Genomic DNA, 16,609 nt, shown 5'->3' with positions numbered 1-16,609 from the left:
CATGCGCCTCAACCCAGAAAAATGCTTCTTTGGCGTCACCGCCAGCAAATTTCTGGGTTATATCGTCAGTGAACGAGGAATCGAGGCTAACCCGGACAAGGTACAGGCCATACTCGACCTGGCGGACCCTGAGTATAAGGTACATGTCCAGTGCCTCCAAGGCAAGTTAACCGCCCTTTCTCGATTCATCTCCAGGCTCACTGACAGGTGTGCCCCATTTTTCAAACTCCTCAAAACGACCCACAAGAAAGTCATCAACTGGAACCCAGAATGTCAGACGGCATTTCAGGGCTTGAAGGATTACCTAGCGGAAGTCCCACTACTCTCTATCCCTGTGCAAGGAGAGACACTGTTCATATACCTAGCGGTATCGATATCGGCGGTGAGCTGCGCCATTGTCCTGCGGGAGGGACAGGACGAGCTCCCAGTTTTCTACGCCGGCAGAGGCATGAACGGGGCAGAAACAAGATATCCACCCTTGGAGCAGCTAGCTCTCGCACTCATTGTTGCCGCCAGGCGCCTCCGCCAATATTTTCAAGCGCACACAATCCATGTGCTAACTAATCAACCGCTGAGACAGGTGATCGAGCTCAGTGAATTTGACATAGATTACAAGCCAAGAGCCGCCATGAAGGGCCAGGCAGTAGCGGACTTCATCGCTGAACTTACCGAGCGTCAGCCAAAACCCAGTACTCAAACAAAGTCCGCAACAGAAATAGTAGCCAGTGCAGAAACAACTCCCCCACAGTCCGATTGGAACCTCCACGTGGACGGATCCGCCTGCGCCAAGGCCAGCGGCGCCGGAGTCATCTTAACCGGACCCGGGGGACTGAACGCAGAGTACGCGTTGAAATTCAACTTCAAAGCTTCAAACAATATGGCGGAGTACGAGGCGCTCATAGCCGGTCTACTCCTCGCCATCGACTCCGGAGCTGACAACGTCAACATATTCAGCGACTCCCAACTAGTCGTCAATCAGGTCAACGACAGCTTCCAAGCCAAGGACCAGCAGCTAGCGGCATATTTGGGGTACGTAAAAACGTTGCTAAAGAAATTCAAATTTCACACAATCACACAAATCCCCAGGGAAAAGAACGCCAAGGCTGATTCACTGGCGAGACTGGCAACCGCCCAACCGCATCAGAGTCCAGCGGACACAAGGGTGGAGTATCTTGACAAGCCAAGTATCACAAAGACCCTGGCGGAAATCTACAACGTTCAGGTCAACCCCAGCTGGATGGACGAGATCATTACATATAAACGCAACGGAACGTTGCCAGAAGACAAGGTACAGGCAAGACAGCTCCAGCGAAGAGCAACCCGCTACAACATCCAGCACGGCAAGCTCTACCGCCAGGGGTTCACCCATCCTAACCTCCGCTGTCTAACCCCAGAGGAAGGAAGGGTTGTCCTAGCGGAAATCCATGGCGGGGAATGCGGAAACCACTCGGGCGCCAGATCCCTGGCCAACCGCACAATGCGACAAGGATACTTCTGGCCCACACTTGGTGATGACGCCCGGCAGATTTCGAGGTCTTGCCACAAATGCCAACAGTTTGCAGATTTCCCACACGCACCAGCGGAACCACTGTCAATCATCGTGGGCCCATGGATTCATTCCACGTGGGGCCTTGATCTGATGGGAAAATTCCAAACTGCCAAGGGTCAATTCAAATACATCATTGTTGCCATCGATTACAACAGCAAGTGGATAGAGGCAGAGCCACTGACGGCAATAACTACCGCCAAGGTAATTCGCTTCCTTTGGAAGAATATCTACTGCCGTTACGGTGTCCCACACACAATCATTACAGACAACGGCACACAGTTCAACAATGACGAGCTCATCTCCTTCACCACCAACTTAGGCACCAAGTTGAGGTTTGCATCTGTCGCCCACCCCCAGACCAACGGCCAAGTCGAAGCGGCAAATAAGATAATCAAAAAGTTGTTAAAAAAGAAGCTCGACAACGCCAAGGGTTTATGGGCGGAAAAGCTCCCAGAGGTTCTGTGGGCCATACGAACAACTCCAACCTCCGCCACCGGAGAAACTCCTTTTTGTATGATGTTCGGCACAGAGGCTGTCTTACCCATTGAAGTTACTCAACCTACCGCTAGAGTCGAAGGCTACTGCCCAGAGAACAACAGCGCTGGCGTCAACTTGGACAACGACCTCCTGGAAGAGAAAAGACGCAAGGCCCACTTACACAATCTACAAAACAAACAACGGGTATCACGTTTCTACAACGCCAGAGTCAAGGCCCGGAACCTCCAGCTGGGGGACTCGGTCATGAAGGAAGTCATTCCGCCGCCGACTAAACTCCGCCCAACTTGGGAAGGCCCGTACAAAATTGTGGAAGTCGTTAGCCCAGGCACCTTCTACTTAATGGACAAGGACGGCGTCACATCGGCCCGCCCTTGGAATACTGAACACCTTCGGTATTACTACAAATAGTCAGAACCCTACCCAGGAGCATCTTGACTTAGCTAATTATTTTGTTCAAATATTTAGCTAAGGGAAGCTACCCAACGGGTACTACCCCGCTTTTGTACACTGATCAGTCAGCTATCAATGAAACGAGGAATTATTCAAACCATTGTTACCAAGTCTAGCACTGAGGGCAACTGGCAACGCCAGCAATCGTCGGCGGACCTCGTCCGCTACGAGGTGCACTTGGACCAATCTTAATTCCTTTAATGTTCCATTGATCGACAAAAGAAAAATATAACTCAAAAACACTACACATACATCATGGCAAACCAAGTCAGAAATTTATGTTACGCCCCAAAATTCTTTACAAACTGATGCGCCTCAGCGGCTACAAACAAAAAGGGGAAAGCAGGAAAAAAACTAGGGTCTCGGATAGCTTCAGCGGTTGGCTTCGGCCTCTGCTGCTTCAACAGGCGGCGGCGCGACCGATCGGCTCGCTTGATCGGACCCTCGAGCTGTCGGACTGGGGGTCTCCATGGTGCCGTCCGCCCGGGTGGGTGCCTCCAGAAATCCGGCACGTGACACCTCCGACGGGGTCTGCTGGGGAGTCTGCTGGGACCCTTCCGTCGGATGAGGGCCACTTTCCCCGCTGCCCGAGTAAGTACCTACAGCTGGGGCAGGCACGACTTCTGTCTCCGCCGGGACACTCTCGGCCGGCGGCACGTCAGGCTGTGACGCCTTTACAAAGTCAATGGCGCCCTTCCGCTTCAACATATCTATATTGGCTCGGGTCCCAGACTTCGCCGCTTCGGTCAATGTCTTCTTAAACTCCGCCGACTGCTTGAACGCTTCAACAGCAGCGGCCGCAGCGGTACTCCCCTCAGCTCTCAGGCGGGTAACCTCACCCCCCAGCCGCTTCATTTCGGCCATCCTGTCGGCGGACTCTCGCTGCACTACAATGAGCTTCTTATCTTTAGTGGCTATCCGCTCCTGCAGCAGCGTGATCTCCTGCTCCAATTTGGAGACATGTTCATTCCTCTCCAGGTCCCGCCGGATGGCCGCATTAAGCTTGCCGCGGGCGTCCGTATAATCACACTCCGCCTTGGCCAGCCCCCGCTCGACCTCCGCCAGTCTCTCCTTTGCCTCCGCCAACTCCCTCTGGAGACCTCCAATTTCTCCCTTGAGCTCTTCCTCAATCCGGGGCTGCTTCGACGCCGCCACGAACATATCGTGTAATCCCGCCGATATTTGACCAAACGCCGAGCTAAAGGGCGATTGGTCAATTGCCGTGGGGCGCGATATGCCCGCCAGACCGCCGAACCCCAGCCGCTCACACAGATGGAAGAGGAACTCCCGCTCCCCTTCTGTCATAAATGGCGCATACTCGGCGAAGGAGTCCAGATCACTGACGGCGGGCGCCTCTCCCTCCACCGCCGCAGTTTTCGAAGGAGCCTGTCGGGCCTTCTTCTGTCGGCGGGCCCCGACCACCTCCAGATCATCTCCCTCTTCCTCGTCAGGAGACTCAGCCGTCCGGCGCTTTCTCTCCAGCGCCCTCTGGCTCCCAGCGGCGGCCTCCGTCGCCCTTACTGGCGGCTCCTCCCTGGTCACAATGACTTCTTCAGTCGGTTGAACCACCTTTTGAGGGCCACGCCTCTGGGCAGGCATCCGCTCCTTCTGTGGCCCGGCCGCAGCGCTTCCCCTCTGATCCCCGCCGACCGTCTGGGTCCCCGCCTGCACTATAGGGAGACCATCCTCACCAAGATGAGACTGGTGCGGCATCGGCATCACCACCGGAACCTCGGACTGGCTCAGCGCCAACGTCTCGGGGTTCACTACAGTCTGCTGGGCCGTTAGCCCCTCGGCGTACATGGCCTCCAAAAAATTCTCTATCTCCGCCCGATCCATCGCCTTCTCAAATGCGTCGCGACTCGATTTGTTGCCCGGCGGAGTTTCTAAAAAGAAAAACGACAGCCACCAGTCAAGACACAATTCAAAAGTATAGTACGAAACGACAGGGTAGACTCCTCACCAATGGAGCGTGTTAGTCGCAGGTCGACCAGCAACTCCCAACCAGTCAGCAGGCGGAAATCAAGCAAGTTTCGGTTCCGCCAGCAACCCCTGATCCTCGCCACGCGGCACTCTTCTTCGCGCGTTAGCGTGTACCGAAGTCCCGCTGCACACAAAAAAAAAATAATAAATAAAAAATAAAAACACGACGTTAGTAGGAGTACAAGTGCAAGCACGTGGGCACGCCAAATACTTTCAGCGGAAACCGGACACCAACCTCGAATAGGTTGGAACTCAGACTTAATCCTAAATGTCGGCCCTTCCGCATTCGATCTGGCGTGGTACTCCCAACCGTCGGTAGCCACGCAGAAGGTCCCCCGCCAGTAGGACATTGAGTCCCTTAGATTCTCGATCAGCTTGGGCGCTCCTTGCCGGCGACTCAAGTTCACTTGCCCTTGGCAGCCTCGGCGCTTCACGTACACCAACTCGTAAAAGTGAAGCACTTCCGCCACGGTAGGCCCCTCGCACCCGGATAACCGCCAAAGGGAGTTCACGGCGAGCAACAACCGCCACATATTGGGGCAAATCTGACCCAACGCAAGGCCAAATTCGCACACCAGGATCTGGAGGTTGGGCACCAGCGGGAGTGTCACTCCTTGGCGGAATATCGCCTCATGAACGGCTGCAGATCCCGCCGGGAGAATCGACGCCTTCTCATCCGCTGTCGGCGGACGCAGCTTCACCGACCCCGGCAACCGGAACGTCTGTTTCAGTCGATTAACCGCAGCGGCTGTCATCCGCCCACCTGCCTCGTCGACGGCGGTGCCATCTGAGAGGAACCACGCCGATTCCGCATTCTGCCCCGCTACTTCTTCTTCCCCAGCGGAGCCGCTAGCAGCACTATTGCTCGCCAAACGCTCGTCGCGCCTAGCTTTGCCAACAGCGGCCTCACCCGCCTTAGAACTCTCCGGACGCGAACCACGACCCATAACTACTTCCCAGGGGATAGTCTGAAGCGGCTCAACGTCTAACGCTTCTGGCAGTGAGGTTCCTGCAGGGGCAGACGGACGCAACGAATCAATAAAAATCCTATCCGCCGCGCTGAACGACACGTCAGACCCGGAATCCTCACTGCTCGAAATCTCTATAACGTTAGCCATCCCAAACCCTAAAACCCACATCAGTTAGCACAAACACAGATCTAGCCTATTCTCGCATCAGATATAGCCACAATAATCAAAAAACAAAACCCAGAAAACTCCAGAGTACAAAACAGACTACTCAACCCAGATTCGGCTATCTAAATCCTTAACCACCAACGTTTAGCCAACCATAATCCAACCATCCCACCCAAGGAAATCCCACTCCAACCTCAGAACACACCCATTAAAACCAGCAATTATCAAAGAAAATAGCAGAAGCAAAAGGCAGAGGAGGAAAATCCAGATACCAACCTCAGTGGTGCAAACTCCGACACGGTGGTGCACAGTTACGATTGACGTCTCTTTGGGAATGGTGTACCCAAACTTCGGTAGGCTCCTTCTCCGGTCTTGGACAAACAGGGCTCGCAAACGGTGACTAGGTTTTCAAAATTTTCACAAAGTGTCAAATCCCACAAAGTTCCCCCCCTCTTATATTGGCCCCAACGCGTCCTCAACCGTCCGCTCCATATCAACATCACGTACCAGCCGTACACGTGTCATCAGTCTCCACTCACTCTCCGGAGTACCCGAGGCGTTACCTCGGTTATGAAACCCACAATTAATATCATTAAAAGCTAGAAGATGGACAGGCTTAGGAGACAAGCCTACGCACGCTAACCCGCTATAGGTTCGACACGTGTTAAACAGTTGGGGTGACTTCGTAAAGAACCGCCCGGAGTCTCCGCTGAGCGAAACCCCGCCAGCGGATCTTCACTTGTCATCCTCCAAGTGACGGAGTCTCCGCTGAGCGAAACCCCGCCAGCGGATCTTCACTTGTCATCCTCCAAGTGACGGAGTCTCCGCTGAGCGAAACCCCGCCAGCGGATCTTCGCTTGTCATCTCCCAAGTGACGGAGTCTCCGCTGAGCGAAACCCCGCCAGCGGATCTTCACTTGTCATCCTCCAAGTGACGGAGTCTCCGCTGAGCGAAACCCCGCCAGCGGATCTTCACTTGTCATCTCCCAAGTGACGGAGTCTCCGCTGAGCGAAACCCCGCCAGCGGATCTTCACTTGTCATCCTCCAAGTGACGGAGTCTCCGCTGAGCGAAACCCCGCCAGCGGATCTTCACTTGTCATCCTCCAAGTGACGGAGTCTCCGCTGAGCGAAACCCCGCCAGCGGATCTTCACTTGTCATCCTCCAAGTGACGGAGTCTCCGCTGAGTGAAACCCCGCCACCGGAACTTCTTTTGTCACCATCAAAGTCTCCAGTGGAACTTCTCTCGTCATTCCGTGAACGGGGCGCCCTCTGCTACACAGCACACCGCTAGCGAACCCCCTTTCTCATCTGACAAACTGCGTACTTTATTCAGCGCAATACCGCTCAATAAAATACCACCAAGCACGTCTACTTGACGCTGCTTCCCGCTACATCTAGCGGGGGGACTTCCGCCAGCGGTGGATCCCGAGGCCACGCCTCTCTGACAACGCCACCATGCGGAGTTACGGTCAGAATGTCCCTACGGGACACGGGGACTAGTCAACAGTCTACGACAGCCCTGATCAGGTACGTTGACCCCCGTCACTTGGGTGCTAAGATTGGGCTCGCAACCCAACACCCTCTGCTCCGTGCAGCGCTGCTCCGTGCAGCGCTGCTCCGTGCAGCTCCCCCTCAACAAACAATAATAGTGACCATCCGGAGGTCCATCTTAGCCGGGGAGTGGGGGACTCCCTGGGGGGCCTAGCAGGGGCCCACCCGAAAGGGCACAAAGCGTTTGCTCAGTAAATCCATGGTTGACAACGCACTGACGCTAATTATGCTTCTGCAAAGTCTAGCGGGAGAAACGCTTCAAACCGCCGATCAACTCCCCAACCAAGATTGCCCTCCTTGACTGGGGATTTGGGGGACTTGTACATACATGTGCATTTGCAAGCATAATTAGCTATAATGAGCCAGACTCATGGTACCGCCAGGGGTATCAATGCCCACCATATAAGTGACTGGCGTAAAGACAGCTAGCCGGGTTACCGCCTGAGCCCCGGATCAACCCCAAAGCACCGCCGACGCGCCGCCATGAGCCGTGTCAAGTTGGCATCAGAGGCTACTTAAACTGGGAACCGAAGCACATCAGTCCCACATCGAAAACAAGGAGAAGATCATCCTCTTCCTCACCTATAAAAGGTCCTCTCCTCTCTCCTCATTTATTACGCATTCAATACTTACCTACTGTTACTTTGTCAACATAAATACATTGACTAACTTAGGCATCGGAGAGTTGAAGACCGCCCAGCGCGGTCTCCCTCTGACGCCCATTGTATTTTACTTGACAGGTGACGGGAATCACTAACAGCAGAAGTATCGGTCCGCCCGCCGGATCAGCGTTAACTAAAGTCCAGCTACCGCTAGACTTTTAGACATTAACATATATATATTGAACACATACTGGTGAGGGAAAACAAAATAAATCCTATTATAATTTATTACCTAAATATAAGTCTATCCATTATATTTGCAACAAAAAAAGTAGCAGTTATAAAAAATATATATTTTTTAATAATTAATCATGAGGTACAAAAAGTAGAGAAAATAAATAAACATTAAGAAAAAATGATTTCTTCAGTGCCTTTAACAGCTAAAATAGAAAGAAAGAAAGAAAGAAACCACAGAATAGTTCATGTTATTTTATTATTGATTAGAAATTAATTTTAAAAATCAATACCTTGTGTGTTGATTTATTTTATTTTATTGGAAAAGCAATTTCTGCATGTTGTTTGATTAAGGTATGTATATGTAGTTAAGATTTATAGAGTAATTAAATCATTTAAATGACTAAGTTTTTTATTTTAAAGATAATAATTTGTTTATGAGTGAGGTTATTTGAGGAACTTTAGTGAGGTTTAGTGAGTAAATTTAGTATTTAAAAATTTGATAAGAGGTGTAAATACTTGTGAGTAAATTTGGAGGTTCCAATAGAAAAACTCTAACCGAATTTTTTTACGATTATAACCCTAAAATAATAATAAAATTGAAACCAAAATTAATTAATTAGGACAATAATGTTCATCTTACAAAAAAATTATGCTCAACACACCTTTGAATGTAAATTCAATTGTGAAAAAATTAATTTTAAATTGAGTCATTCAATTTTCGACCGTTAGAATAATCCGATGGCGATTAAGTATAGTTTATCGTAATGTCAGTTCATAAAATAGAATACAAGTAAAAAAATAAATATAAAAATTCCTACAAAATATAGAGAAAAGAAACTATCATATCCACCGCCAGCAGTTATTAATGCAAATGAAACAGATCTTGATCTCAAGATATCACCCGCTCCCCATATCATAGGTAAAGTAATTGACAACTCATTCATCTAAATAGGGAAAAGAAATCTAACTGCACATCTGCATGAATGCAATAGATTCTGTTTGCTATGAATTTTCCTTGCAAGTTATGTAATCTCATCAAGTCCTATCTAAAGTAGGAATGGAGATCTTCATTAGTCACAGTGTGGTCCACTACATATAATTAGCTTTCTTTTCCAATACTTAGCCAAATATTTAGAGCAAGTCCACCGGTTACTCTTTAATCGGGTAAAGTCAGGATTTGCTGAGGTGGTGACCGGGCAAGAAAAAAAACCATCTTCCACCAACAGAACCTTGACCGGGCAAAGTCAGAACTTTCTTGACTTCAGTCAAGAAAAAAGGCAAGAGGATGACATTTTTCTTGCCCAGCCAAGGCTTGTGCCAGCTTGGCCGCGGAGAGAGAAGAGAAACAGACGCCACGGAGTTGCTTCGATCTCCGCCTAGGGTTGTTTCGATCTCGGCCTGGGGGCAGCTTCTGGGCCAGCTGATGCCACGGAGTGGCCGGACGAGGTGAGGCGACCTCGGGGTTGCTTCGATCTCCGCCTGGGTAGCTTCGATATTTGCCTGGGGGCAGCGTCTGGGCCGGCTGACGCCACGGAGTGACCGAACGAGGTGAGGCGACCTCGAGGAAGCCGGGTCCATGGACGGAGGACGCCGGAGGAGGGAGAAACAGGCGGGTCGGGTCAGACGAGTAAAAATGAACAGTAAAGTACAAACAATAAAACAATCAATAAAAATGAACAGTAAAAAGTGTGAACAGTGAAATGAACAGTAAAAAGTGTGAACAGTTTTGACCGGTCATGAAAAAAACGGGTGCTAACCCATGTCCAGTATATTCTCTTCGCAAATCTAGTCCAAGACTACTAAGCACTAATTAGGAATTAATGAAATTGGATTAAGATTCCTAACAACCAGCCAAACAGAGCCCATATCCGTTCCCCGTTTAAACCTGACAGCCCAACAACCAAAAGCAGCCGCCCAAACCCTGAACAACGCAAATTTTTATTCTTCCTTTTCGGTCCCCGGCCCCACCCCTCAATTTTTTTTTTATCATATCCTTTAACGTTTCGGCAGTTTAGTCCTTTTCCTCGAACGCGCCACCACGCGGCAGCCCACAACGCTCTCCGGGTTTTACATCCTCACGTGGGCCCCACTCCTCTTGCCCTCCACGCAAACCTTCCTCTCTCTCCTCCCCCCCCCTCCACCGCCCGACACGCGCAAGCTTTAACTGAGGCTGCCGTCGCTGTCAGACACGTCACCACACTCACACCCGTCGGCATGCCCCCCGCCCCGACTGTCCGTACGGCTCGCGGGCCACGTGAACACGTCACTCGTGGCGGCAGCTGATTGGTCAGGGTGTCAGAGTCACGCAGAGCCTGCATGGGGTGCGGACTTTTGCCGATTCCAGACGACACGAACGAGACGGTGGGGCCCACTGCCCTAGTAAGGCAGCCGCCGCGCTACAAGAGCCTTGGTTTCACACGTGGGCTCTGCTGATTGTCCCTCTTTATTAATTATTAGGATAATATTATGGGACTATGGGAGGGGTAGAATTGGAATTGTCATTATAATAGTAGTAGTCTGCTTTCGGGGTGTCACTCCCATAGTCTTTGCGGTCTTTACACTTTCTGTTATTTTAATAATTATTATTTTTTGAAAACTACCTAAAAGATACGAATAAGATTTTAGAAGAGAATAAAATATGCTGCTTAAGACGGCGGGTTTTAGCCGGCAAATCACTCAATTATCCAGCTAAAACAGTAAGGCCAACTAGATTAAGAGGGCTCTAATTTTATACTCTGCTTTCTCCCGTTCAAGACTGAAGACTAAAGACACTAGATTAAATAACTATATGCTTCTAATGCTCGAGGAGAACCTATAGCAGAGCGACAAATTATCTTGACGAGTTAGAGTTAGGTACAAAATACTCAGAATAATAATTTATGATTATCAGACGGAAGTAGATCGATATAGAAAAATTTACATTTAATTCAACATAAAATAGATATTGTTATTTGTCATTGCTTCCTTGATCTTGAAAAATTTATTACAAAAGAACAAATTATTCTAAAGTTCTCCCAAAAGTAAAATATTTCAAATTAGTGTTTACGGTACAAAAACACATTATTACAACTATTTACTATTGTTGAATGGACATGATGTTAGCATAACTTGTTAATATGGTCTTCGACTTCTGAATCCATTATCTTCTGATTTATTGTTATTGTCGACTTAATCCGACCCCATTCTTTATTAATATAATATTTTACAATAGATGTTTCGTAGTATATTTTTGATTCACTGATCTCAAATTTAAAAAACAACAATTTGTGCAATGACAAATTAATATGATAACTAAACTTCCAAAATATATTAGTATAATGTTGTATATTTTCCCTTCACTGACCTCTAAATTATGAGACAGTAGTTAGTGAAATGAAAAATGTAAAATTGATATAAGAGAATGTTTGTCGTATATTGTTGCCTCCCTGACTTTGAAAGTTAATAACCAATAGTTAATTAGTTTAACGATAAATTAGTGTGATGAGTCAAACTTTCAAAAAAGTAAAAATTTTCTACAAAAAAATCTATTAGTTATTATATGTGGTCACCTTTATAGCTTCGAAAGATAATAATTAATTATGTACCACAACGACAAAGTAGTGCGATGAACTGAACTTCTTAAAGAGTGGAAGTTTCTAATAGAATCGAACAAGAGTCATATGTTGTCATCTCAATGCATTGAAAGCTAAATAACAATTAGCAAAACGATGATAGTATGACAAGCTGAGCATCAATCAAAGGTTTACCTTTGCAAATTAGGTTTACAGTTACAGAGAGTAGGACAAAGATGAAAACAACATATAAATTTAATATGACATGTGTTGAATAGACAGGATATGATCATAACTAGCTACTACTTTTTTCTTCATTCGGCTACTATGGTATTTGATTTGTGAATTTATTCTTCTCTTTTGTGGGGAATTGTGGCACACAAATTGCCAGTGTTGTTGTTGTTGTTTTTTTTTTTTTTTTTCCCTCTAACTCAAGTATAAGAGTTACCACAAACAATATATCAACATATTAAACTAGAGTTGAATAAATTATAGAGCAAATTTTATTTTACCTTCTTGATCTTTATACATTAAACCAGTGTCCATGTACTTCTAATTTCATCACATGCACCCTTGTGCTCTATAATTTAATCAATGTTATCCATTCATTAGCTTTTTCATCAAATATTTTGTAAATTGAAAATGTGGTGCTAATAGGCTCCCTCATACGATAATAATTTATTAACTTGGGATGCATTAATTATATCATAAGTGACAAGAATTTTAAATATATTACACAATATGGCAAAAGAAATTAAGGATTAAATAAGATTGATTGAAATTGGTAACTATATAGACATTCGTGATGAAATTAGAAGTACATGGACACAGTAATTTAAGGTATAAGATCAAGAAGATAAAATGAAATTTGCGCTAAATTATAGATCTTTTACAACTTGAGATATGTAGTTACAAGCAAACATACAAAGATAGAAGCATCAAAATGCTCTCGCTAATCATATTTATTGAATGGAGAATAGAATAATTATATTGGGATAATTTGTTTGAAACAAAAAGAGTTGTGGTTGGTTTATTCCCCTAGCTGCTAGAATAGAAGACGAATTAGCGTAATAAGTAAAAATTCCTTGAAAGATGATGGAAGCTATGATTAAAGTGAAATTTTTATTAATATGTCACATTTCACATGTTCTTCTCAAAGTACACGAGCATAATATCTAAACAAAAATTGTGTTACCACAGTTACCTATGTTTTGCATTATGAACAAATGATTACATAATATTTTCATTTTCTTCTATATTGAAATGTGTAATAAAACAATAAAACTTACAACCGCTCACATTCGGGATTGAAATTAGATGTACTTTATGTATGTGTGCACACACACACCCTCTCTCTCTCTCTCTCCACAACAACAAAAAAAAGATTTATGTACCCAACAATTAAAATAGAATATTAGCTTAAAATAAGAAATTCAAAATAGGGACCTTGTAGGTGAAATAATACGAAGAAAAATAGGACTGGATTTGGGGGCAAATCCCATAAATAAAAACCGAACAGAATTAGTAATTACGGGAGGGTGAGAGAGTAGGGTGCACGTGACGACATCCGGAATCCCGACATGTACCTCGTCAACACGGTCCGTCTGGGGCCCACCTGGTGGACCCCATCTCTTCTTGATTCGGTCCTCTTAAAATACCCAGCGGTTTCGCCGTCGGTGCCGCCTTTTAATAAAAACCAAAAGAAAAAAAAAAGAAAAAAGATTAAACCAAGGAGAACTACAACGCTGGAACGAGTCCTCACGGATCCACCCCGCTCTCCCCAAACCACCACCGTCCGATCTCGATTTGGCTCCAGATCCTCCACACAAATCACGAGGCGCAACCGCTCCGCGGGTAGAGACAAAAAGCGAGAATAGCCTCCATGCTTCCTAATCATGATGCCGCTCCGTGCCTTCACATTTTCTTTTTCTTTTTCAAGAATAAAAACTTAAATAAATAATACCGACTAGTGTTGTGTGGGTCCCATGTCCCACCAGTGACGTGTGCAGATTTTTAACTGAAACAGTCGGGGAAAAATTGCCGGCGACATGTCTTTTGCATCTTGGTCGTATATAGCTGTAACTCCGAGAGGGATTAAGGCTGTGCTTGTGTTTATATGCCGGAGAAAATTAACAAAAAAAAAAAAGGAAAAAAACTTTTGTGTTTATATGTTCGTTTTTGTTGTCTGCATGAAAGGAAACACAGATAATATTGATACAGAAACGGAAATCTTTTTTGATTTCATTGACGATTTTTGAACATACACCACCAACCAGGAGAGTACTAAACAACGTCGAGAAAACCCAGATCGGGATCTCTCGCTGTGTTGGGGAAGAACAAAAACAGCTGCGGTTTTGGGTTTTCTAGTTTTGTCTATATACATAAGCTGCAGTTAATAAACAACATAGGCTAATGCAAAACTCATGATTACATGTCAGCTTTGAGCTTTGCCTTTCTCGCTCTAAGAGGTTGGCTTTTTTTGCTTTTCTAATTAAAGAACGGAAGGAAAAATGTGGAGGCGGACAGAGTTTCCGGCGGCGGCGGATTCAGGCTTTCTCCGGTGGAGGGGGGAGGTTGAGGTCGAGATCGAGCGGTCCTTTCTTGGCGGGGGAGTGAGCGAAATCCACGACGGTGGAGGAGTCCGAGTCGCTGAGGCCGGAGAGGGAACCGCCGGACGGAGAGGCGGCTGCCTTGACGCTTTTGTCCAGTTTGCCCATTTCGCGGGCGGCGAGGGGGCGATGGAGACCCGTCGTCGTCGTCGTCACCACGTTGTCGGTCCTGGCGAACGCGTCGAAGAAAAAGATGGGTCGCCCGAGGGGGAGCGCGTGGTAGGCACTCGCGGCGGTGAAGTAGCCCGCGTTGGCCCCCGCGAAACGGGGCGCTGCGAGGGTGAGGTCCAGGGCCGGAGGGGCCTGCGCCGGCGGGGACGAGGAGTCCACGGTGCTGGTCTGGCTGGGGCTGCGCGCCTGAGCCGCGGGCGGGGAATGATGGTTCTGTCTGCCGCCGCTGTTATTGTTGCCGCGGTTGTTTGTGTTCGCGTGAAGCTCGGCCGGCGTTGGGAAGTTGGTCTTAGCCTTAGCTCCACGGTACTCCCGCGCCGCCTTGTCGTACGCACGCGCCGCCTCCTCAGCCGTATCGAACGTGCCGAGCCAGACCCTCGTCTTCTTGCCAGGATCCCTGATCTCGGCAGCGTAGCGACCCCAAGGCCTCTTCCTGACGCCCCGATAACGGATCTCGAGCGAGTTCGGCTTCGGGTTCTGGGTCCCGGAGCCGGATTTTGCTGCCGTTTTCGGAGCCATGAGGTTGGTTTTTGTTTGATAGTGATTGTAGACGCAATAGAGAGAGAGGGAGAGAGAGAAGGAGAAAGAGCCTGTGAGGCTTGGTGAGGGAAGAAGCGAGGCAGTGGAGGTTGGATTTATAGCAAAGGGCGAGTGTTAAAGCTACGCTCCCTTTTGGGCGCCTGTGTGTTGTGGCGAGAGCGCAATCTATCCTAATGTGGCTTCTCTTGCACGAACCACCTCGGTTACTTCTGGGTTCCACTCGTCTCGTGCCAAGTGGAAATCTTTTCCTTTCTATTTTTAGCCTTCTAACCAACCCCCCTTACGCTTCTGAAATTATTAACACTCTCAGTTGTATTTTCTGCACTAGAGTTAATGATTATTACCGTTTATGTAATTTCTGTTTGACTGGACCAATTGCCATATTGGACAGCACCTACTTTCCTAATGGGTAAATATTCACTGTTGACGAGTATGAGATCAAAACATGATGACAACATTTTTCGGCGGAAGTCTTGTTTTTTATGGTACACATGTATTGTTTTACGCCGCAAAAAAATTAATCCGACATTCAAGTTTGATTGAAATTTTGTTTCTTATGTAATGAAATGTGCAAGGATGTATTGAAGTGAAAAATGTAAGACTATAGATAGTTGTTATAGTGGTCTTTATTTGTGAGATTGATCGGATTAGTGGTTTGTCGTTTGGGTTGCTCCGAACTGTGGTATGGCTGGGGCTGGTGATTTTGGGGTCAGAAATTTATAGGTAAGATTGTGGGGTTTTCAAGTTTGGCTTCACACATAGATTTGATACATGACGTATTTAGAGAACATTTTTGGTTTGATTTTTGGCAGTGGGACGACTGCTGTGGATAGGAGGACTTGGTTTTTTTATTTTATTTTATGTGAAATGGCACCAAAAATTTCGACCCTGATTTTATTGTTTTCAATTTACGGTTTCAGCATTTGCATATTTTTATTTATTGGTCGCGTTATGAAATAAAGCGACGTACACCTACAGTCTTTAGTACTACTACATGAGAGACAAGAATAATTTTAGCACCATAAATGACTTTCGATAATTGAAGATGCCCTAATGTAAAGAAGAAGATGGGTTTATGTTTATTCTTTTATCATTTATGATTCTTCTTATCATACATCTCTTGCATTAGAGAGTCCATATCCTTTGATTATGTAACGTCCTATTCATTCTGTTTACTTCATTGGTAGGGTTAAATTTGGTTTGGAATTCAGTTTACTGCAAAGATGTAAGTAATTTGCTTTGACATTTACTTTTGCATTCAAGAAATGGGTATTGTTACATAGGGCCGGGTAAATTATTGACTTGAATGAAGGTGTGCTAATGGATGAGATGGAAACGATTGTCGGGTTACTTTCCAACTACTCAACTATGCATCTTTTTCAGTTTTTGCTCTGAGTGCTGTATTGCTTTGACATGCATCAGAAAAGGAAACAGATGAAATTTAATGGATGATAGCATTCATTTCCCCACAAGTCACAATCGGTGCGCATTCTATAAGATGATTGAGACAAGTAATTTGTTGTCACCAATCCAAAAATCAACCTAATTAATTAATAACAAATCTTGCTTTCTGTTCTGCCCAGATACCTATATCAATTTTTTTTTTTTTCCTTTGAGATAAAGTAGATTTTGTTTTGAGAAATAATAATTATTTTGCCTTTTATGTGGAAAAGAGTTTATAACATACAACAATCAAAGATAGCATCAAATCAGCATATATTATTATTAAAT

General features: G+C 46.4%; 1 protein-coding gene across 1 annotated transcript; it reads right to left on the bottom strand.

Moving 5' to 3' along the window:
* Nucleotides 1–13,769: 13,769 nt before the first annotated feature.
* LOC112165838 (ethylene-responsive transcription factor 4) lies at nucleotides 13,770–14,960 on the bottom strand. The gene has a single exon (XM_024302520.2). It carries the CDS (start codon nucleotides 14,855–14,857, stop codon nucleotides 14,105–14,107), a length of 753 nt encoding a protein of 250 aa, XP_024158288.1. The 5' UTR covers nucleotides 14,858–14,960; the 3' UTR covers nucleotides 13,770–14,104.
* Nucleotides 14,961–16,609: the final 1,649 nt, after the last annotated feature.

This window comes from Rosa chinensis, chromosome 5 (genome assembly GCF_002994745.2).
Source record: "Rosa chinensis cultivar Old Blush chromosome 5, RchiOBHm-V2, whole genome shotgun sequence".
Classification (NCBI taxonomy): Eukaryota; Viridiplantae; Streptophyta; class Magnoliopsida; order Rosales; family Rosaceae; genus Rosa; species Rosa chinensis.
Note: the sequence above shows the minus strand (reverse complement) of the source record. Positions and strands in the feature narration are given on the sequence as shown.